Source organism: Procambarus clarkii, chromosome 23 (assembly GCF_040958095.1).
Source record: "Procambarus clarkii isolate CNS0578487 chromosome 23, FALCON_Pclarkii_2.0, whole genome shotgun sequence".
Classification (NCBI taxonomy): Eukaryota; Metazoa; Arthropoda; class Malacostraca; order Decapoda; family Cambaridae; genus Procambarus; species Procambarus clarkii.
Window position 1 is genome coordinate 10,075,800 of NC_091172.1, and position 23,052 is coordinate 10,098,851.

Genomic DNA, 23,052 nt, shown 5'->3' on the forward strand with positions numbered 1-23,052 from the left:
TCAGGAACGGATTAATTCATTTCCCTTTATTTCTTATGGGGAAATTAGCTTCGGAATGCGAGTTTTCGGAATACGAGGCATCTCCAGGAACCAATTAAACTCTTAAACTGAGGTATGCCTGTGTGTGTATATATATATATATATATGTCGTACCTAGTAGCCAGAACTCACTTCTCAGCCTACTATTCAAGGCCCGATTTGCCTAATAAGCCAAGTTTTCCTGAATTAATATATTTACTATAATTTTTTTCTTATGAAATGATAAAGCTACCCTTTTCACTATGTATGAGGTCAATTTTTTTATTGGAGTTAAAATTAACGTAGATATATGACCGAACCTAACCAACCCTACCTAACCTAACCTAACCTATATATATAGGTAAGGTTAGGTTAGGTAGCCAAAAAAAGCTAGGTTAGGTTAGGTAGGTTAGGTTGACGAAAAAACATTAATTCATAAAAACTTGGCTTATTAGGCAAATCGGGCCTTGCATAGTAGGCTGAGAAGTGAGTTCTGGCTACTAGGTACGACATATATATATATATATATATATATATATATATATATATGTCGTACCTAGTAGCCAGAACTCACTTCTCAGCCTACTATGCAAGGCCCGATTTGCCTAATAAGCCTAGTTTTCATGAATTAATATTTTTTCGTCTACCTAACCTACCTAACCTAACCTAACCTAACGTTTTCGGCTACCTAACCTAACCTAACCTATAAATATAGGATAGGTTAGGTTAGGTAGGGTTGGTTAGGTTCGGTCATATATCTACGTTAATTTTAACACCAATAAAAAAAAATTGACCTCATACATAATGAAATGGGTAGCTTTATCATTTCATAAGAAAAAAATTAGAGAAAATATATTAATTTAGTAAAATTTGGCTTATTAGGCAAATCGGGCCTTGCATAGTAGGCTGAGAAGTGAGTTCTGGCTACTAGGTACGACATATATATATATATATATATATATATATATATATATATATATATACACACACACACACACACACACACACACACACACACACACACACACACACACACACACACACACACACACACACACACACACACACACACTACAAAATCTACATCCAATCTACAATCCAATCTACAAAAGTGGCAGCAGGGAAGACCCCCTCAATTATAGACCTGTATCATTAACAAGTGTAATAGTGAAAGTATTGGAAAAACTAATCAAAACTAAATGGGTAGAACACCTAGAGAGAAATGATATAATATCAGACAAACAGTATGGTTTTCGATCTGGAAGATCCTGTGTATCGAATTTACTCAGTTTCTATGATCGAGCCACAGAGATATTACAGGAAAGAGATGGTTGGGTTGACTGCATCTATCTGGACCTAAAAAAGGCTTTCGACAGAGTTCCACATAAGAGGTTGTTCTGGAAACTGGAAAATATTGGAGGGGTGACAGGTAAGCTTCTATCATGGATGAAAAATTTTCTGACTGATAGAAAAATGAGGGCAGTAATCAGAGGCAATGTATCAGAATGGAGAAATGTCACAAGTGGAGTACCACAGGGTTCAGTTCTTGCACCAGTGATGTTTATTGTGTACATAAATGATCTACCAGTTGGTATACAGAATTATATGAACATGTTTGCTGATGATGCTAAGATAATAGGAAGGATAAGAAATTTAGATGACTGTCATGCCCTTCAAAAAGACCTGGACAAAATAAGTATATGGAGCACCACTTGGCAAATGGAATTTAATGTTAATATATGTCATGTTATGGAATGTGGAATAGGAGAACATAGACCCCACACAACCTATATATTATGTGAGAAATCTTTAAAGAATTCTGATAAAGAAAGAGATCTAGGAGTGGTTCTAGATAGAAAACTATCACCTGAGGACCACATAAAGAATATTGTGCAAGGAGCCTATGCTATGCTTTCTAACTTCAGAATTGCATTTAAATACATGGATGGCGATATACTAAAGAAATTGTTCATGACTTTTGTTAGGCCAAAGCTAGAATATGCAGCTGTTGTGTGGTGCCCATATCTTAAGAAGCACATCAACAAACTGGAAAAGGTGCAAAGACATGCTACTAAGTGGCTCCCAGAACTGAAGGGCAAGAGCTACGAGGAGAGGTTAGAAGCATTAAATATGCCAAAACTAGAAGACAGAAGAAAAAGAGGTGATATGATCACTACATACAAAATAGTAACAGGAATTGACAAAATCGACAGGGAAGACTTCCTGAGACCTGGAACTTCAAGAACAAGAGGTCATAGATTTAAACTAGCTAAACACAGATGCCGAAGAAATATAAGAAAATTCACCTTCGCAAATAGAGTGGTAGACGGTTGGAACAAGTTAAGTGAGAAGGTGGTGGAGGCCAAGACCGTCAGTAGTTTCAAAGCGTTATATGACAAAGAGTGCTGGGAAGACGGGACACCACGAGCGTAGCTCTCATCCTGTAACTACACTTAGGTAATTACACTTAGGTAATTACACACACACACATATACACATATATATATATACACACACACACACACACACACACATTATATATAAGTATCTACATATTTTGTTCACCATAACTGTTCAACTAAGCCAGTATAGTGCCCAAACAGCATAGTGGCCACCCCTACCACATGACAAATCATGCAGATGTTGCCACCCCCCATAACCAAAATGGCTTCTCCCCCACACTCCTTTTGCTGTTATTACACTGTATATACACATTATATATAAGTATTTACATTTGTATTCACCATAACAAACCACTAAGCTGGTATGCTGAGTGGCAGTGGCAGTCAGTCGCAGCCCGCCACTGGCTGCCACTTCCTCCCTCCCACACCTCACCTGACTCACCACCATTCTCCTCCCACAGTACTGATTTTGCTTTTATTCACTACATACAGACGTTATATATAAGTATCTGCATGTTTTGTTCACCATAGCGAACAACTAGCACAGCTAGTTGTTCGCTAGTTGGTGGCACAGCAATATATTACAAAGATACCTTCCTCTGCAATAGTGTCATTAGTGATAGAGATGACTATTGTAAATATACCTTTGCCAAGTTCTCCAGTAAATCCCTTAAATTCTCCCTGACTATCAGTGCTATCTATAGATTTCCTAATACCAGCATAGCTTCATTCTCAGACAACGTAAGGAATCTTATCATAAATAACAATCTCAACAAAAATCACATCATTCTGGGAGGTGATTTCAATATTGACCTGGGTCTTCAAAACAACCCTCAAGTTGACTATTTCCGTAACAGCATGCACTCCTGTATGGTAATCCCCACAATCACCAAGCCCACCCGAGTCATTCAAACATCTGCCACTACCCTGGATCACTTATAGACTAATATAACAGCTTCCCTTACATCTGGGGTAATCTATGACAGAACAACTGACCACTATCCTACCTTCCTCATAGCAAACTTGGACACAACAGTTGGGTCGGTGATTCTTTTGACCTGGAGTCGTGCGACGTTTGTTGTCTATACGTGCTCCAGTTCAGCCAAGCTACTGATACTGATATGAAGGTGCAGGCAGCTGCTGCATTGCATCCTAGATTTAGGTTGCTGCAACGTGCTAGGTGGGTTGCGGATCTGGATGCCCCGAAATTGCCGTTTTGGTTATAGATACCCGGACTTGGGGGTGGGAATCGCTTCAGCTCTGGTTCCGTCGCTCCTAGTCCTTCCCCTTCTGTTGTGCATCTGGTTCCTCCCCTCCTTGTTTCCAACTCTGAAGCATCTGAGGGTTTCAGAGTCGAGGCTTGGTCTAGTTGGTGTTGAGACTCTGGCAGTCTCGGGAAAGTCCCATTCTGGGGTTGCGGCGGAGGCATTCGAGCCTGGTCCTCCAGCCGGAGCTTCTGGGTCTAACCAGTGGGCCCCCCCTTCGTTCCTGCTTTTTTGACGGCTCCCACCTTTTCTTTAGAGGTGGGGGATTTGGAGGCCGGCTCGGCCCCGGGTCCTCAGGGTGAGATTCCTGAGGTTGGGGAGGGCTGACTTGGGGGCCTTGGGCCCCGTTGAACTCCGCCTAGGTTTTTCTACCCTCCGAGTGGGGCTTGGTTTCCCCTTGGGGCAATGAGAGAGGGGTTCTCTTTCGCTCCCTCCTCATATGAGTTGGATTTGGTATCTATTTCTCCTCAGGTTCAGTTCCATGATCCTTTGGGTTCTTCAGTCCCGTCTTTCCGGAGGTTTTCAACTTCCCGCGTCTCGTCACAAGTTGTGTGGGAAGCCTTTGTGGCTTACCTCCTGCGCAGCCCGGCTTATGCTTTCTTGATGGATCCGCGTTCCTTCGTGTATGGATCTTCGTGTCCGTACTGGGTTCTTTAGGAAGTTCCGGAGTCGTCCTTGTTGGCAGACTGCCCGCTCTTCTCTTTGGAGGCTTGGCGCACGTTTTGTCGGTCCCGTGCGCTTCAGTGGAGGGAAGCTCAGACGGCATTGCAGGTTTTCCTGGGGGGCGACTTCGAGCATCTCAATGCTTGTTTGTTCGCCCCTACCCTTCCGCGGGATGTTGGTGTGATGCAGCTTCACGTGTAGGTTCCTTCCCTTTTGGCTGCCTTGATCGCGGAGGATTTGCGTACACGTGGACTGCTGGCTTTGGCCCTGCATTTCTTCTCCCTACTCGAGCTGTCTTTGGATTGGCTTGAGTTGGATGTGGAGGCGCTTGGGGCCGCCTCTGGGTCTGGTGCACTGCCCTTGGCGGTGTGGGCGTCATCTGCATTGTTGAGGCTGTTTGCGCCGCTCCTGTGCGATGTGGTTTCGCAGTTTTTTGTTTCTCGTCGCTCCTGCAGGATGTGGTTTCGCAGTTTTTTGCTTCTCATCTCGCGTGTCGACAGGCGGTGCTTGCTTCTTCTTTGGAATCCGCTTGGGCCCTCACTCTTCGGTTGTCTTCGCCTTTTTATCCCCTGCTGTTTGCAGTTGACTGTGGTGCAGTATCTACAGGCAGCTTCGGCTAGTTGCTGTCCTATGTCCGACTTGTTGGTTCTCTGGGGAGCTCGTGGGGGGGGGGGGGGGGGGTCTTCCCAGTAGTCTTGCCAGGTCTCGGGGTTCTTCCCATCATGACACGCCAGTGGTGCCAGATTCGGGGCAAGCGCAGCCTCCGGTTCCGTCTTTTTCTGTTTGGCACGGGGATCGCCCTGTGCACCGCTTAGGTTCTCGTAAGGTGCATCGGCCCTTTTGCGGTTCGTCCCATTGACGGGGCGATGGGGGGGAGGTCTCGCTCTGTTTGCTTGCACCTGATCCTACGATCTGTGGGCCTTTCGGGTTGTTTTGTGCGGCCTGCGGTGGCGTTGGGTGGTTCTTCCTCCTTCCAGGGGTTCGGGGCTGGTGAGGCAGGCCTCTTCTCCTGCGCTCTGTCAAGTCATCTCAGAGTGGGTTCGCTTGGGTGTGGTCGAAATGACCTCATCCCTCAGGTGGGTTTCTTCCCTGTTTCTAGTCCCGAAATGGGACTGCGCGGACCTTTGGTTCATTCTGGACTTGTCCTGTCTGAACCCGTGGGTCTATTGTCCCTCCTTTCGGATGACTACTGTTATAACCCCAGGTAGCCTGAAAAACGAGTCTACCCCTTGTGAGAGTTATTCACCAAACCAGACCCAACTGAGAGGTCTAAGGAAATGTAGACATGTGAGTATATATTAAATACTTGGCAGAGGTTGATAAAGAGTTTAAAAGCATGGGCAGTGGATAAATATGTAAATAAATGACATGACATGAAATGTTGAGAGTTTGTTGAGAAGGTGTGAGGCTCGCTGTTCACTTGAGCAAAAATCGTGAGGGAAGGTCACGCTCCATTGAGCTCCTGATAGAGGACCCCCCTAATTGATATGCCTTCAAGAGGAAGGAAGTGAGCAGACGTTTTGGTTGTGGAATCAGTCTGGAAAAGTGTGGGCCCAAGTCGTGGACCGCAGGAAGAGTTGTGAAGCAGTCCTGAAACATTTTAGTGGGCAGCCTGTGTAAGCGCCCTGGTTGAGCGTCGGCGAGTGAGCGACCTCAAGTCGGAAATTCTGTGGTAAGTTTATTTTAACCAGATGTTAGTGATTGCCTGTGGTTGATCGCGTGCCTAACGATCATGGTTTATGGATACATTAGACTACTCTGTGCCAGGTCCATCTTCAGTTGGAGCTGGCGCTTGGATGGTGTCCCTGGACCTCAAGAACGCGTATTGGCACATCCCGGTTCATCTGAGGTTGAGGGACTGGCTCGGTTTTGTTGTGGGGCATCAAGGTTACCGCTTTCGTTGCCTTCTATTCGGCTTGAATCTGGCGCCTCACGTTTTCACACGCCTTACTCGGATCGTGGTGACCCAGCCTCCCAACTGTGAGGCCGTCAGGATCGACGCCTTCCAGCAGGATTGGTCGAGGTGGGGGTTTCTGTACCTCTTCCCCCTGGCTCAGCTGTTGCTCCAGGTCCTGGCTCGCTTGGAGACTTACCAAGGGCGGGTAGTCCTCTTGTCCCATTGGTGGCTGGCTCAGCTGTGTTTCAGGCGCTGCTTGCCCAGTGTCCGAACCTGGAGGTTTTTCTGTAGCTCTGCCTCAGGCTTTCAGCAGATCGGCTCAGTCCATTACGAGACTGGTTCGCTCTTCTCCTCGAGTCTTCGCATTTGGTCATTTTGACTCGAGTTTATCACCATCTGTATGGTGATCAGGTGGCTTCTTTGATGATGTCCCACCTATGGGCTTCGTCTCGACGGTAGTATGAAGTTTCCTGGCGTTCCTTCCGTTTCTTTTTGACTCTTCGTTATTGTACTTCCTTTCGGTTTGGTTGGTGTTGTCCTTTCTCTCATTGTATTCCAGGACCGTCATCTTATGCCGAATACTGTTGCCTCGTATCGTGCAGCGCTGGCGGAACCGCTTCAGCTTGCTTTTGGTATGGAAGTTACTTTTGCACAGTTTCGCAAGCTGTCTCGTGCATTGTTTCACCTCCGGCCTGCTCATGCGCCACCTGAGCCGTCCTGGTCTTTGGATAGAGTGCTCTCCTATCTCTCTTCTCCATAGTTTGTTGTGGCCCCTTCGGTTCAGGATTATTTTTCGAAGGCTCTTTTTCCTGTTGGCATTGGCCTCTGGGGATTGGGTCAGAGAGCATTATGCTCTCCTCCGGAGCAGGGGTTTCTGCTCTTTCGGTCGTGGTGATAGGTCTGTTCGTCTGCAGCCGTCTCCTTCTTTTCTGGCGAAGAATGAGACTGCTGCTTTCTGGAGGAGTCCTTGGGTTGTTGATGCTTGGTTGGTCAGGCTGGGTGTAATTACCTAAGTGTAGTTACAGGATGAGAGCTACGCTCGTGGTGTCCCGTCTTCCCAGCACTCTTTGTCATATAACGCTTTGAAACTACTGACGGTCTTGGCCTCCACCACCTTCTCACTTAACTTGTTCCAACCGTCTACCACTCTATTTGCGAAGGTGAATTTTCTTATATTTCTTCGGCATCTGTGTTTAGCTAGTTTAAATCTATGACCTCTTGTTCTTGAAATTCCAGGTCTCAGGAAGTCTTCCCTGTCGATTTTATCAATTCCTGTTACTATTTTGTATGTAGTGATCATATCACCTCTTTTTCTTCTGTCTTCTAGTTTTGGCATATTTAATGCTTCTAACCTCTCCTCGTAGCTCTTGCCCTTCAGTTCTGGGAGCCACTTAGTAGCATGTCTTTGCACCTTTTCCAGTTTGTTGATGTGCTTCTTAAGATATGGGCACCACACAACAGCTGCATATTCTAGCTTTGGCCTAACAAAAGTCATGAACAATTTCTTTAGTATATCGCCATCCATGTATTTAAATGCAATTCTGAAGTTAGAAAGCATAGCATAGGCTCCTTGCACAATATTCTTTATGTGGTCCTCAGGTGATAGTTTTCTATCTAGAACCACTCCTAGATCTCTTTCTTTATCAGAATTCTTTAAAGATTTCTCACATAATATATAGGTTGTGTGGGGTCTATGTTCTCCTATTCCACATTCCATAACATGACATTTATTAACATTAAATTCCATTTGCCAAGTGGTGCTCCATATACTTATTTTGTCCAGGTCTTCTTGAAGGGCATGACAGTCATCTAAATTCCTTATCCTTCCTATTATCTTAGCATCATCAGCAAACATGTTCATATAATTCTGTATACCAACTGGTAGATCATTTATGTACACAATAAACATCACTGGTGCAAGAACTGAACCCTGTGGTACTCCACTTGTGACATTTCTCCATTCCGATACATTGCCTCTGATTACTGCCCTCATTTTTCTATCAGTCAGAAAATTTTTCATCCATGATAGAAGCTTACCTGTCACCCCTCCAATATTTTCCAGTTTCCAGAACAACCTCTTATGTGGAACTCTGTCGAAAGCCTTTTTTAGGTCCAGATAGATGCAGTCAACCCAACCATCTCTTTCCTGTAATATCTCTGTGGCTCGATCATAGAAACTGAGTAAATTCGATACACAGGATCTTCCAGATCGAAAACCATACTGTCTGTCTGATATTATATCATTTCTCTCTAGGTGTTCTACCCATTTAGTTTTGATTAGTTTTTCCAATACTTTCACTATTACACTTGTCAATGATACAGGTCTATAATTGAGGGGGTCTTCCCTGCTGCCACTTTTGTAGATTGGAACTATGTTAGCCTGTTTCCACCCGTCTGCTACGATTCCTGTACACAGGGATGCCTGAAAGATCAGGTGAAGTGGAATGCTGAGCTCAGATGCACATTCTCTCAGAACCCATGGTGAAACGCCATCTGGGCCAGCTGCTTTGTTCTTACCGAGCTCCTTGAGCATTTTTTCCACTTCGTCTCTAGACACCTCTATGTGTTCTATGTTGTTCTCTGGAATTCTTATTGTATCTGGTTCCCTAAAGATTTCATTTTGTACAAACACACTTTGGAACTTTTCGTTTAGTGTTTCACACATTTCCTTTTCATCTTCCGTGAATCTATTTCCCATTTTCAACCTCTGAATATTATCCTTTACCTGCAATTTGTTGTTTATGAATTTATAGAATAGACCTGGTTCTGTTTTACATTTGTCCGCAATCCCTTTTTCAAAATTTCTTTCTGCCTCTCTCCTCACTGCCGTGTAGTTGTTTCTCGCATCTTTGTATCGCTGGTATGTTTGGGGGTTCGGCCTCTTCCTGTATTGATTCCATTTTTGTGTCTTTCGGTCTCTAGCCCTCTCGCAATTTCTATTGAACCAATCCTGTTTCCTAGTTCTGCATCTCTGTTTTGGTATAAATTTTTTTGTGCCTTTATCATATATTTCACAAAACTTGCCATACATCTCATTCACTTCCTTGCCTAGCATCAAGTCTGTCCAATTATACTCACTAAAAAAATTTCTAAGGTCACCATAATGTCCTCTCCTGAAGTCTGGTTTTTCAACTGCTTCAACCTCCTTATTTTCTTCCAGCTTATAACGCATTGCATACTTTATTCCCAAAAAGACATGGTCACTTTTACCCAAGGGAGGAAGGTACTGAATGTCAAATATCTCTTCCTCCTTCCTGGTAAATATCAAATCTAGCATGGAGGGAACGTCCCCTTCCCTCATCCTCGTAGCTTGTTTAACATGTTGATACAAGAATGTTTCCAGGATGAGGTCTACAAATTTACAGGTCCAAAAATCTTCTGTTTTAGCTTCATATGCTTCCCAGTCTATGGATTTCAAGTTGAAGTCACCGACTATCAACAGTCGTGATCTATCGTTATCCGCTCCCGCTATAATCTCTCTCATTATTGTTATAAGACCTTCACGTTTACTATCTAGCTCCTCCTTTGACCATGTGCTGCTTGGCGGTGGACTATATGCATTTATCATCATTAGTTTATCATCCTCATAGCAGATCTCTAGTGCTATTATGTCAACTTCTTGTGGATTGGCAATCATTATTTCCTTCACCTTTAGGTGTTCTTTTACCAGCACAGCAACGCCACCGCCTTTCCTAATTTTTCTGTCCCGTCTCCAAATTGAGTAGCACCTTGGGAATATGACCTCATTTAAAATTACATCTTCAAGTTTTGTCTCCGTGAGTGCAACAATGTCTGGTGTCTGCAGCTGTATTACATCACTTAACTCCAGTATCTTCGATCTCACTCCATCTATGTTGGTGTATGCAATCTTCAGGAACTTGTTCCCCCTCTCCTTATTCTTCACTCCCCCTCTCTCTATTGATTTTGTTGGTTTGCCTTTATGTACCACTTTACTGGTTTGCCTACCCCTATCACTTTGTAGAAAAAAGAATTTATTTCTTCTTCATTCCTGCTCTCATTTAAATGTTTTGCCTCGGCGAGGTTCAGTTTCAGCTTCTCTCTGTCTTCTTTTGAAAGATCTCGTCTTAACGACCACCCTTTCCCATCCTCATCCCTTTGCAATTTTCTAGCATTCCTTAGTACTTCTTCCATCTGTTTGGCACCGTTTAGGGTGATCCTCAAAGGTCGATCTTTCCCTTTTACGTACCTGCCTATTCTCCTGTAGTCGCACACATTCTCTCTGTTTGTAAGACCTTCCACGAGGCCAACAATTTTATCTACTACTTTAGCTTCTTCTACAGCTCTTTCTGACCTAGATGTTATCGCCTTTTCTTTGCAGCCAAAAATGATCAGGGACTTACTCCGATCAACTGTGTTTTGCACCAACTTCGGGTTAGATGCCAATTCTTTCCTCACTTCTAGCCTAATGTTTGTTTTATCTTGGTTGCTGCAGTGTTTGACTTCCTTTACTGCTTCTTCTATTTTTTCCTTCTCCTTGGCCACTTGTGCATAAGTGAGTTGCATATCTTTCTTGCACTGTTCTATTCCCTGTGTAACTTCCTCCATCTGTGCTGACAAAAGCTGTTTCTCCTGTTGAATTTCCTTGCCTAACCTATTGTAGTCATTTATGTTTAAATTTACTTTAACTTCTTCCAAAGCTATTTTTAAGAGTTTATTTTCTTCTTCCATGGCTTTGCAATTTGTTTCCAATTGATTCTTATCCTTGTGCAAGTCTTTCACTAAACCCTCAAGACATAAAACTTTGCTATTCAAATAGTCATTACTTTCTTTCAATTTACTAATTATTTCTACATGAGAGTTCACTATAGTATCTAAATTTACCAACTTGTTATGTAGATTACTAATATCAATGCTTTCTTCATTGAATCCCTCAAAATCAAGCTCTGTTTTGTTTTTCCCCTTGATAGTGGCCATCTTGAATGTTCTTCTCTGCACTGTAAACACTAGGGCAACTTTTTTTCATCCGATTTTTCACTTCCCTTAGCGCTTTCCTGTTATCTCACCTATTTTTCAAGAGCACTATACCTTTATGTTCTCTGGGACACCACTCACTACCATCAACCTGTACTACAATACTTAGGATTGTTGAAATATGAATGTTGAAATATGTGCATCATGTGTTGTGTCCGGTTGCTACCCTACGCCATTATTTGTGCGCCACAGCTTCTGTGTCTGGGGGACGCATTTTGGGTTGATCCGGTTTCCCTTCTTCCTTGTTCGCAGGTACGGGGTCTCTAGGGTCGTTCGCAGGGTTATTAAGTCTAGCCAGCCTAAGTGAGGGCGCCTGACAGCTAGGTGGACAGCGCTTCGGATTCATAGTCCTGAGATTCCGGGTTCGATCCCCGGTGGAGGCGGAGACAAATGGGGAAAATGTTTCTTTCACCCTGATGTCCCTGTTGCCTAGCAGTAAATAGGTACCTGGGAGTTAGACAGCTGCTACGAGCTGCTTCCTGGGGGGTGTGCAACAAAAAAGGAGGCCTGGTAGAGGACCGGGTTGCGGGAACGCTAAAGCCCCGAAATCATCTGAAGATAACCTCAAAAGATAGCCTGCGGTCTATCCCCGTGCTTGCGAGTGTGTCCATCACGTTCGTAAGCTTGCTGCTCTTGCTGCCGTTTTTGGGAACGAATGGGCTGACATTCGGGCACAGGGTTTTTGGCGGTCGAACAGGGTCCTGGCTGCACGCTACCAAATTTTAGCAAACTGTCATTTGCCTTGTGTTAATTTTTATTTTGTTCCTTTCAAAAAGTAGTTTGCTTTGTTTCTGATTTTATGATTGGTTTTCTTCAGTTTTGGCTTTTTCCGTGATCCTCAAGCTCTTGGATACCTATCATAATCCTTACACAAATCAGTACCATTGTATTAACACCAGGCAACTACTAAGGTCCTACAGAAAAAGGCATTTAATTACATTGTGGTAAACATAGATAAAAGGAAGACATGCTTCCAGTTAGTGAATAGTATTTGGCATGTCAGGTTGACATCTCTCTCAAATAATTCTTATTTTTTCCAAAATTTATTATTTTAGTGTGTTCCCTCTAGAAGAAGTTGATTTCAGGTGGGTACTTTGCTTACATAAAAGAGAATTCATTATTATGGAAGAAAATATAAAGGCCTGTAATGAGGAAATACCTGTAATAGTATGTATTTGAGAATATAGTGTAGTAACAAAAATCATAGACTTCCATCTTTACTTAAGTAGACTATATTAACTGTATTGCTCATATAAGGTCCAAAAACCAAGCTTCACTCCCCACAACAAAGCCTAAAGTCGGGAAAAGTTACTTGTGAGCGCACAAAATCAATAAAATGTGTATACTCGTTTCAGTTTTCTCACCTTAATTCTCATGCTACGAGAATTAAGAATGTTCATTTTGGTATCAATGTGTTTGCAATTAAATTCCCTGCAGGTGTATATGCATCTATTGTCCAAAAGCCCAGCGTGACTCCCTTAGCAAAGCCTAAGAACCAATTATTACACCCGCAACCTAATGTGTATACTCGTTCAGTTTGATAACATCAATTTTCGTGTTATGTCGCTTGTTTTGGTATCAAATTGTTCACAATATAAAGGCACATATTTTAAAACTAGTCCCATAATAATAGAGCAATAACTGGAATTTAACAAATATTTTAATTTTGGACTCTCATCATCGCAAAATTATTTATATCTTTCCAGTGTTCTGACATAAAATTTTGTGTTACATCTTTAATTTTAGTATCAAATTGTTCGCAATGTAAAGGCTCGCATTTTAAAACTAGTCCCATAATAATAGCACAATAAATAGAATTTTAACAAATATTTTAAAATTTTGACCAAAAACGTATTTATAATCTTTCAAGTGTTCTGACAAAGTTTTGTGTTACATCTTTCATGTTGATATCAAATTGTGCGCACTCTAAAGGCGCTCATTTTGAAACTATGCCGAAGTCGATCGGATAGAAAATGAATTTTATACAAATATTTTTTTGTATTGGATGCGAGCTGTGTCTAAAGCTAGAACACGAGAAAAAAAGTGGACACGAGAAAAAAGTGGACACGAGGGGTGTCCAAAGAGAGCGATAGTGTTAAGTTCATTGTTTCCATGTAGAGCATGTCATACTCATTCTCATACAGTAACTTTACATTGCAAACAGGTGTGCACTGTGTATAGTGACATAGATGCCAATGTCTTATATGATGTCCTACATGACCCACACTACCGGCAAATATGGGACAAACACATGATTCATTCTGTAGATGTTGGCTACCTCAACCCCAATAATGATGTCTCTTACTATGCAAGTAAGTCTTCTGTCAAACTTTTTATGCAGTTTTTACTAGTTAGTATTAATTAGGTATCAATTAAATGAATACCTTTTACTTTTCATTTACAGAACGTACTAGGATTTTGTTTCTCCAAAATGTTTGGTATCATTTATATCATTATATCACTCGTTTTGGTATCATTGTGTTCGCAATTAAATTCTCTACAGACGTGTATGAATATAATGTACAAAAGCCTGGAGTGCCTCTCCGCAGAAAAGCCTAAAGTTACCCGTGAATGAGCACCAATTTGTACACTGCAACCTAATGTGTATACTCGTTCAATTTGATAACATCAAATTTCGTGTTACGTCTTTCGTTTTGGTATCAAATTGTTCGCAATAAAAAGGCGCATATTTTAAAACTAGTCCCATAATAATAGAGCAATAACTGGAATTTTAACAAATATTTTAATTCTGGACGCTCATCATCACAAAATTATTTATATCTTTCCAGTGTTCTGACATAAATTTTTGTGTTACATCTTTCATTTTGGTATCAAATTGTTCGCGACGTAAAGTCATGCATTTTAAAACTAGTCCCAAGATAATAGGACAATAAATAGAATTTTAACAAATATTTTAATATTTTGACCAAAAGCCTATTTATAATCTTTCAAGTGTTCGGACATCAAGTTTCATGTTATGTCTTTCATTTTGGTATCAAATTGTGTGCAATCTAAAGGCGCTTATTTTAAAACCACTACCAGATTGATCTGATAAAATTTAAATTTTTAACAAATATTTTAATGAGTGACTCAGTGCTGCGTCGTTGGAACCTATTCAGTAGAAGATTGAGTGACAAGATAGTCAGTCAGTGGAACCTGAAAGTGTTAAGTATAGGTGCTTTAAAATATTTTATCAAATGCCCTGATGATAGGATATAATTTAAGTAGCGTGAGAATCAATTGGAGCAAGGAGGTGGCTTGAACTAGCGATAGGGGATACTCCCAGCCGTGCACCTTATCTCAATTCCATGACATGGTGTAAGTTATACAACCTGGGATTACAAAGAATCCACAGGAAGTCATAAGGCTTCTACTGATGCCGGTCCAAATTCTACATATACCCCTCCAGTACTCTGGTGTAAGTAAAGTAGTTCATCATCTGTACACTCCAGCTTCAGAAGCACAAAGAAATTACCCTAACGTGACATACTGTACTGTATGAACTCGTATTATATGCATCTATACTATAAGAGAGAATGTATGTCCAAATTTGGAGGCCACATGCTTGGGGCTAACCTCACCCAACTTTGCAAGGGAAATGGTCTGGGGTATGGGATAGACATAGGTTGGTCAGGGTCAGCCTTAGTTAAATGTTTCAAGAAATATTGGCATTTCTTGACACCTTTACTACTTTCATGGATTCAAGTGTGGAGTATTTTACGTGATTCCCCTAAAGTTGGTGAACTCTAGTGGAATCACAGAGTAATTTACGTGATTCCCCTAAAGTTGGTGAACTCTAGTGGAATCACAGAGTATTTTACGTGATTCCCCTAAAGTTGGTGAACTCTAGTGGAATCACAGTATTTTGTACTGTACTGTGATTCCCCCTAGAGTTCACCATGTCGCCATCACACAACAGACACATCACCCCACAGTCAGCATCCGGACAATTGTATGAACCACCAGACCAATTGTGTGAGAACCAACGTTGCTGCTCCCAGTTACAAAAGGAAAAATCTCTTCAGTTCCAACAGTGAGGGTACTCCAGGTACTCAGGTACGGTAAAAATGAGGACCTTAAACATAATACAGAGTACAAAACACAATCAAATGTACCCATAGTAGGAAAACAGCATGTAAAGGATTTGGGAATAATAATGTCTGACGACCTAACGTTTAAGGAGCATAACCAAGCAAATATTGCGACAGCCAGAAAAATGATAGGATGGATTACGAGAACTTTCAAATCCAGGGATCCCATCACAATGATTGTACTCTTCAAGTCACTTGTGTTGTCTCGTCTTGAGTACTGCTCAGTATTCACTTCCCCCTTCAGAGCAGGAGAGATTGCTGAAATAGAGGAAATACAGAGAACATATACGGCACGCATAGACGCAATAAAGCACCTAAATTATTGGGATCGTCTCAAAGCCCTCCAAATGTACTCACTAGAAAGAAGACGAGAGAGATATCAAATAATATACACCTGGAAGATACTGGAGGGCCAAGTACCAAATCTACACAGTAAAATAACAACGTACTGGAGTGAACGATATGGAAGAAAATGTAGAATAGAACCAGTGAAGAGCAGAGGTGCCATAGGCACAATCAGAGAACACTGTATAAACATCAGAGGTCCGCGGTTGTTCAAGTCCTCCCAGCAAGCATAAGAAATATTGCCGGAACAACCGTGGACATTTTCAAGAGGAAACTAGATTTATTCCTCCATGGAGTGCCAGACCAACCGGGCTGTGGTGGGTATGTGGGCCTGCGGGCCGCTCCAAGCAACAGCCTGGTGGACCAAACTCTCACAAGTCAAGCCTGGCCTCGGGCCGGGCTTGGGGAGTAGAAGAACTCCCAGAACCCCATCAACCAGGTATCAACCAGGGCATTTACCATTTTGTGAACAAAGCCAACAGGAAGAACCACTTCACTAGGTCCTATCAAGAAAAGGTGCCTCTATTGATAAACACTCCAACTTCTTAGACAAAATCCCCACTGCCAGTATTCAAGATGAAGCATGCTGAGGGCAAGTCCTCGTATGCCACAGTTGTGGCAGTGAAAAAGAGTACCCCCCAGCTCAGGTTCAGAGCAAAGCCAAACCTCAAAGGGGAGTATATTCTGAGGCCCAAAGATGAGACAGCTGTAACGATTCTTAAGAATTACAGGAAATGTGATGAACTCAAGCCAGAGGACAAAATAAGGAAAATCATTGTCCTCCTCTATCCCTTGAATATGGCCCTAATTCATTCCGAAAAGCTGAATGAGCTCTTTTCATGCTCTTCTCTGGCACAGTGGTTTCTGCTCTTTTTAGTCTTGGGGGTCGTTTTGTTTGTTTGCAGCCTTCTTCTTTTCTGGCAAAGAATGAGATGGCTGGTTTCTGGAGGGGTCTATGGGCTGTTGATGCATGTCTTGTTCGGTCGGGGGTGCATCACGTTTTGTGTCCGGTTGCAGCTTTACGTCGCTACCTGCACGGTACTGCTTCAGCGACAGTGGATGTGCTCTGGGTAGATCCGGTTTCCCTGGTTTTCTTGTTTCAGGGCTCGTGTCTCTCGGGTTGTTCACAGGGTTATTAAGTTTAGTCTGCCTGCGGTCTACTCTAGTGCCCATGATGTAAGGAAGTATGCAGCTCTTGCTGCTGTATTTGGTAGTCTGTCTTGTGTCGACATGTGGGCATAGGGGTTTCGGAAATCGAACAGGGTCCTGGCCGCTAGATATCTTGTCAATGTTCCAGGCCCTCTGCGGCCTTGTGCTGCCTTGGGGCGTTTGTCGCGGCTTGTTCTCTCATCTTCATCGTGAGACCTGCAGTGCTGCCGCCTCCCAGTATATCCCTGTTTTTACTTATCTGTGGGTAATTACCTTCAGGGAGCCGATGGGGCTCCCCACAGAAAACCAGCGTTGAATGTAATGAAACACCATTTTCTGGGTGAGCCCTGGAGGCTCCCTGACACCCTCTCTCCCTCCTTCCCTCTGATCGTCAGTCATTCTACGAACTGGGGTGGTTGGCCGGCTCGCCTGAGCAATCTTCCCCCTTCCCCCCTTCCCAGGGGGAAAGGGGCTCGCTAGCGAGCGGGCGTGCTGGTTGGATGACGATTGCTTGTTTTCTTGTTTTCTTTTGGGGAAGTACTTTGGCTCTGTTCAGATGTAGGTAGTAATTTTAACCAGTTAAAGGTATGTATTGGTTCACCTACCTTTCTGGGTGCCTATCCCGGTCGATGGTAGACATGACAAACTCTAAATGTAAAGTGCTCATATGGCCATTGCTCCCTGCGCCTCTCTGAGGGTGCCAGGTTCTGGCTCGTGGCCCCAGGTAGGCATAGAACTCCAGGGACTGATGGCACCAAACTAATATGGCATGCCTCTCTGAGGGGACCAGGTTCTGAGTCGTGGGCCCCAGGTAGGCATAGAAATCTAGGGACTGATGGGAACAAACTAATATGGCACATGTTAGTTTGATAGCTTCATGGAGCCTCCAGGGCTAACCCAGAAAATGGTGTTTCATTACATTCAATGCTGGATTTTGCCACCAGTTCTGCTTTGGTGGACTCATGGGTTGATCTAGTTTCTCTGGTTCCCTCTGCAGTATCATTAAGTCTTGCTAGCCTGTGGTCTATCATAGTGCCCATGATGTTCGTAAGTATGCTGCTCTTTCGGCAGTTTTTGCCAATACGTCTTGCGCTGATATTCGGACACTGGGGGGTTTTGGCGATCGAACAGGGTCTTGGCAGTCATGTGTCTTGTGAACGTTTCCAGTCCTCATCAGCCTTGTGTGGCCTTGGGTCATGTATCGTGGCCATTGGTCTCTTCTTCGTCTTGATACCTGTGGTGCTTCCTCCTCCCTGGTAATTGTTCTTTCTTTTCCGTGGGTGCTAGCTTCAGGAAGCCACAAGGTGCTCCCCAGGAAACCAGCGTTGAATGTAATGAAACGCCAATTTCTGGTTGAGCCCTGGTGGCTTCTTGAAACCCTCCCTCTTCCCGGGTGTTAGGGTGACTTCCATCATCATTAGAACTGGTAGTGGAGCAGCCAGCTTACTCGGTCTGCCTCTCTCCTCCCACTAAACATTCGAAGGAGGTGGGGTGAACTAGCTTGCACTAGGTTTATGAATTTTCAATAATTTTTTTACATTATTGGGGCAGTTCTTGTTGCAGTTTTGAGGCTGCGGTCTCATCAACAAGCAATGCTCTGTTTCGTTTTGCCGACTTCCTGGGTGCCTTCTTTTGGTGGTTCTGGCCAGGTTCTGGCTCTTGGGCTCCTTATTGGTCAATAAGAACTCCACAGTTGATGGTGCCTTGTAATCTGGCACTATGTCAGTACAGTAGTTTCAGGGAGCCACCTGGGCTCATCCAGAAATTAATGTTTCATTACATCCAATGCACATTACATTCTGTGGGGAGCCCCTACGGCTCCCTGGAGCTTATCGGGCTAATGTATGTTATATTAGACAGGGACGTTAGCTAAGGAGTTCAGACCTACCAGGGACCAGTGCCAGAACCTGGCCCCTTCAGAGAGGTTTCAGGGAGCAATGGCCCTGGAAAACCCCCTTGTGGTTAGGGTTTTCCTTATCTGCCATTGACAGGGATTAGGCACCCAGAAAGGTAGGCATAACAAAACAAACTCCACATGGTAAAAAACTAAAACAAAAAACCCAATCAGAGAGGTAGAAACTCCCTACAATCCCAAGGAAACAAGCAAACATCACACTTTATTGCCCCGTCGATCAACCGTGCAGCCTTCCCCGCCCCGAGAGGGGGAGAGGGAGCCCCGGACCTACCGCGCCGGCTGCCTAGCATCAGTTCGTAAGCTAATGTCAACCGGGATAGACGCTTCTCTGGCCTAAGTTTCCTAGGCGGTGTTTGCCTTGTGTGGCGTTCACTGCCGTGTGTTGTGTGGTGGCCAGGAGTACCTCATCAGTGCCGGGGCTGCATGCGCTTAGGGGCTTCCTTCCCTAAGCGCCCTGTGAGTACTGCCCCTGCGTGACAGGGTTATCTTCCCTGGGGCATTCAGGAACCATTCTTGTAGAGGTTCTTGCTGCTCGGCATTTGCCTCGCCCTTCTTGAGGTTATCTTGAGATGATTTCGGGGCTTTTTAGTGTCCCCGCGGCCCGGTCCTCGACCAGGCCTCCACCCCCAGGAAGCAGCCCATGACAGCTGGCTAACACCCAGGTACCTATTTTACTGCTAGGTAACAGGGGCATAGGGTGAAAGAAACTCTGCCCATTATTTCTCGCCGGCGCCTGGGATTGAACCCAGGACCACAGGATCACAAGTCCAGTGTGCTGTCCGCTCGGCCGACCGGCTCGGCCGACCCGCCCTTGGGGCCAACTGGGGCTTGGGGCCCTTGTTTGTGTTGCCTCTGGAGATGGTGTACTTTTGTGGGGGTTTTCTTTTGTTTTTATTTTCATTTGCCTGGTGGGGGTCTGCCTAGTGTGGCTATAGTTCCACTGGTAGTGTTTGGTGGCCCTCTGCTAGGCCCCCGTGATTGTACACGGCGCAGGGCTTTTCAGTGTTGTCCTCTACCCTCTTGTTATTTTTGGGTTTCTTAACCGGTTAGCAACACCTTGCCCGGGCTTGCCATAGCAGTCAGCCTACGGGCCCTGGAAACCTCTGTCGGGGCTCAGTGGACCATTGAATGTGTCTTCCGGGTTCCAACCTGTCTTGTACGAGATCGTTGGTTGCTGTGCCTTTGTCTCCGGGTGACAGTCGCCACTTTTACCTCCGTCATGCTGCCTGTTGGGTCATTGACACCTCGACCCAGAGTCTTGCGAGAGAGATTCTCTGCTTGTTCTCCAGTACTCTCCTGATGTTATTACTGTTCAGAGTACAGGCAGCATCCGTATTGCAAGCTAGGTTAGGTTGCTGCAACACGCTAGGTTGGTTTCCCACTCGGATGCCCCGGGGCCGCCCTGTTTTGGTTAGGTGCTGTACACCCCTTTCCTTCCCTGTTCCCGGCTCCTGACCCTCTGCGGGTTTCGGGGTCGGGGCGGGGTTTAGTTGGGGCCGAGAGACTGGCGGTTTTCGGGGGCTGCCCCGTTCGGGTTGGGGACAGAGGTTTTCGAGCCTGTTCCTCCTGCCAAGGCTTCTGGGTCTTACCAGCGACCCTTTCTTGCTGCCTTTTCAATGGACTCTCCCTTTTCTTTAAGGGAGGAGGGCTTGGAGGACGGCTCTGCCCCGGGGCCTCTGTTGCGGGTTCCCGGGGCTGCGGGGAATGCCTGCTAGCAGTTCTGGGGCGGTTTGCCCCTGCCTGGGTTTTCTGCTTCTGGGCGGAGTTTTTCACCCATCCAGTCTGCTTGTTTCCCACTTTTGCTGGCGTGTTTTCGTATCTTTTGCGTCGGTCACAGCCCTCTGTTCTGGTGGCCATTTTCTTCTGCTGTTTTCCCGGCGTGGCCACCAGGACGGTGTTGCAGTTTGTTTACATGCGCCTGGGTGTGCGAGCGAATGTCTTGGGTGAGTTTTTCACCTTTTTCAGGGGTTTTATTCTCCTGTTGTCGTTTCTTTGCTTTTCTGGTGTTTTCTGCCCGTTTCCTGTTCCTCTGGGAACGTTTGAGTGTTGATTTTACACCGGGTTTTACGTTTTGTCTGTTTTGGGTCTGGGCCCCTAGGGTTTGGGCTCAATGTCCCTGTCTGTTATGCTTGCTTCCACACCTTGTCCCTCGGTTTTCGGTCTGTTTTGACCGTTTCCCTGGGGGTTCTGTCTGGGAGCTGTGCTTTGCCTTTCTGTGGTGTATCTACGCCGGCAAATGTGGTGGTTTGGGCTCCCCCTGGTTCGATTTCGGGTTCCTTTGGGTTCTTTGGTTTCGTTCTGGAGGTTTCTTCCTCTTGGGCCCCCCTTTGTGGGCTCAGGGGGCTATGTTTCCTCGTGTGTGACCCGGTTCTGCCTTCTGGGGTTCCGGGGTCTTCCTGGCTTGCAGACTTATCTTTTTGGGTCTTGGCACGTGTTGTGGTCGTGTGGGACTTTGGGGTTTTGTTGTCGAGGTGGGCCTTTTGATGCAATTTTGTGCCTTCTTCGCCTGGCTAGCGTGGTGCTCTCTGCCCACTGGTCGTTGGCTTGTAATTTTCTTTTCACGTGTATGTAATTACCCAAGTGTAGTTACAGGATGAAAGCTACACTCGTGGTGTCCCGTCTTCCCAGCACTCTTTGTCATATAACGCTTTGAAACTACTGAGGGTCTTGGCCTCCACCACCTTTTCACCTAACTTGTTCCAACCGTCTACCACTCTGTTTGCGAAAGTGAATTTTCTTATATTTCGTCGGCATCTGTGTTTAGCTAGTTTAAATCTATGACCTCTTGTTCTTAAAGTTCCAGGTCTCTGGAAATCTTCCCTATCGATTTTATCAATTCCTGTTACTATTTTGTATGTAGTGATCATATCACCTCTTTTTCTTCTGTCTTCTAGTTTTGGCATATTTAATGCCTCTAACCTCTCCTCGTAGCTCTTGCCCTTCAGTTCTGGGAGCCACTTAGTAGCATGTCTTTGCACCTTTTCCAGTTTGTTGATGTGCTTCTTAAGATATGGGCATCACACAACCGCTGCATATTCTAGCTTTGGCCTAACAAAAGTCGTGAACAATTTCTTTAGTATATCGCCATCCATGTATTTAAAAGCAATTCTGAAGTTAGAAAGCGTGGCATAGGCTCCTCGCACAATATTTTTTATGTGGTCCTCAGGTGATAGTTTTCTATCTAGAACCACCTCTATATCTCTTTCTTTATCAGAATTCTTTAAAGATTTCTCACATAATATATAGGTTGTGTGAGGTCTATGTTCTCCTATTCCGCATTCCATAATATGGCATTTATTAACATTAAATTCCATTTGCCAAGTGGTGCTCCATATACTTATTTTGTCCAGGTCATCTTGAAGGGCATGACAATCATCTAAGTTTCTTATCCTTCCTATTATCTTAGCATCATCAACAAACATGTTCATATAATTCTGTATACCAACTGGTAGATCATTTATGTAGACAATAAACATCACTGGTGCAAGAACTAAACCCTGTGGTACTCCACTTGTGACGTGTGTACACATGTACATGTGTACACTGTGTGTGTGCACGTGTGTATGTGCATTCACACGTGTGTTTAACATACCTTGTGTGTGCATGTATTTGTATATGTATGTGTATATACATAATATATATGTATATATATGTATATGTGTATGTATACTTTTTCTTTTGGACGAGACTCTGTTCCCTTCTCTGTTGACAGGGCGCTAGGGGAGCAGCTTGCTCTGTTGACTCTCGCATGGTCCCGCAGTTAGTGGGTGCTTTTGGTTGTCTTCCGGCCTCTGGTGGCAGCAGTGGATGGCTTCTACCCCTTTGGGGGGTTCAGGGCTGGCGGGGTGGTCCCCTGCGCTTTGTCATGTCATCTTAGTGGTGCGTTGGATCCGCCCCATCCTTTTGGGGTTCCCATCTGCTCTATGCAGACATGGGCCTGTCAAATCTGCAATTCTTCTGGACTTCTTCAGTCTGCGCCCTGGATTCTATGCCCTCATCAGAGGACTGTTGTCTCCTGTCCGGCTTCTGTTGGGGCCGGGTGCGTGGATGGTGGTCCTGGACCTCCAGGTCAATTCTTGGCATGTTCCTCTCCATTTTTCCAGGACTGGCACAGTTGGCGGTGGGGCTTCAGGCTTGCTGCTTTTGTTGCCTTCCCTATTTTGTATTGGTACTTGGCGTATATACACATCTTTACCGGATCTTGGTGCCCTGTCTGAGTGTGCTTGGGATTTGGTTTCTGGGCTACCTCAATGACTGGCTGGTGTGGGCTCCCAGTCAGTTCGCTTTTCTGCTTGCCAGGGGTGCGGTTCTTTCC

General features: G+C 44.6%; 1 protein-coding gene across 3 annotated transcripts in view; it reads left to right on the forward strand.

Annotated features, from left to right (window-relative positions):
• Nucleotides 1-23,052, forward strand: part of LOC123764064 (START domain-containing protein 10) — a 103,953-nt gene that overhangs the window by 47,502 nt on the left and 33,399 nt on the right. For all 3 annotated transcript variants that reach the window (XM_045751561.2, XM_045751560.2, XM_045751559.2), the window contains one exon: nucleotides 13,402-13,549. In XM_045751561.2, the coding sequence (XP_045607517.1) occupies nucleotides 13,402-13,549 (148 nt within the window). The remainder of the gene's footprint in view (nucleotides 1-13,401; nucleotides 13,550-23,052) is intronic.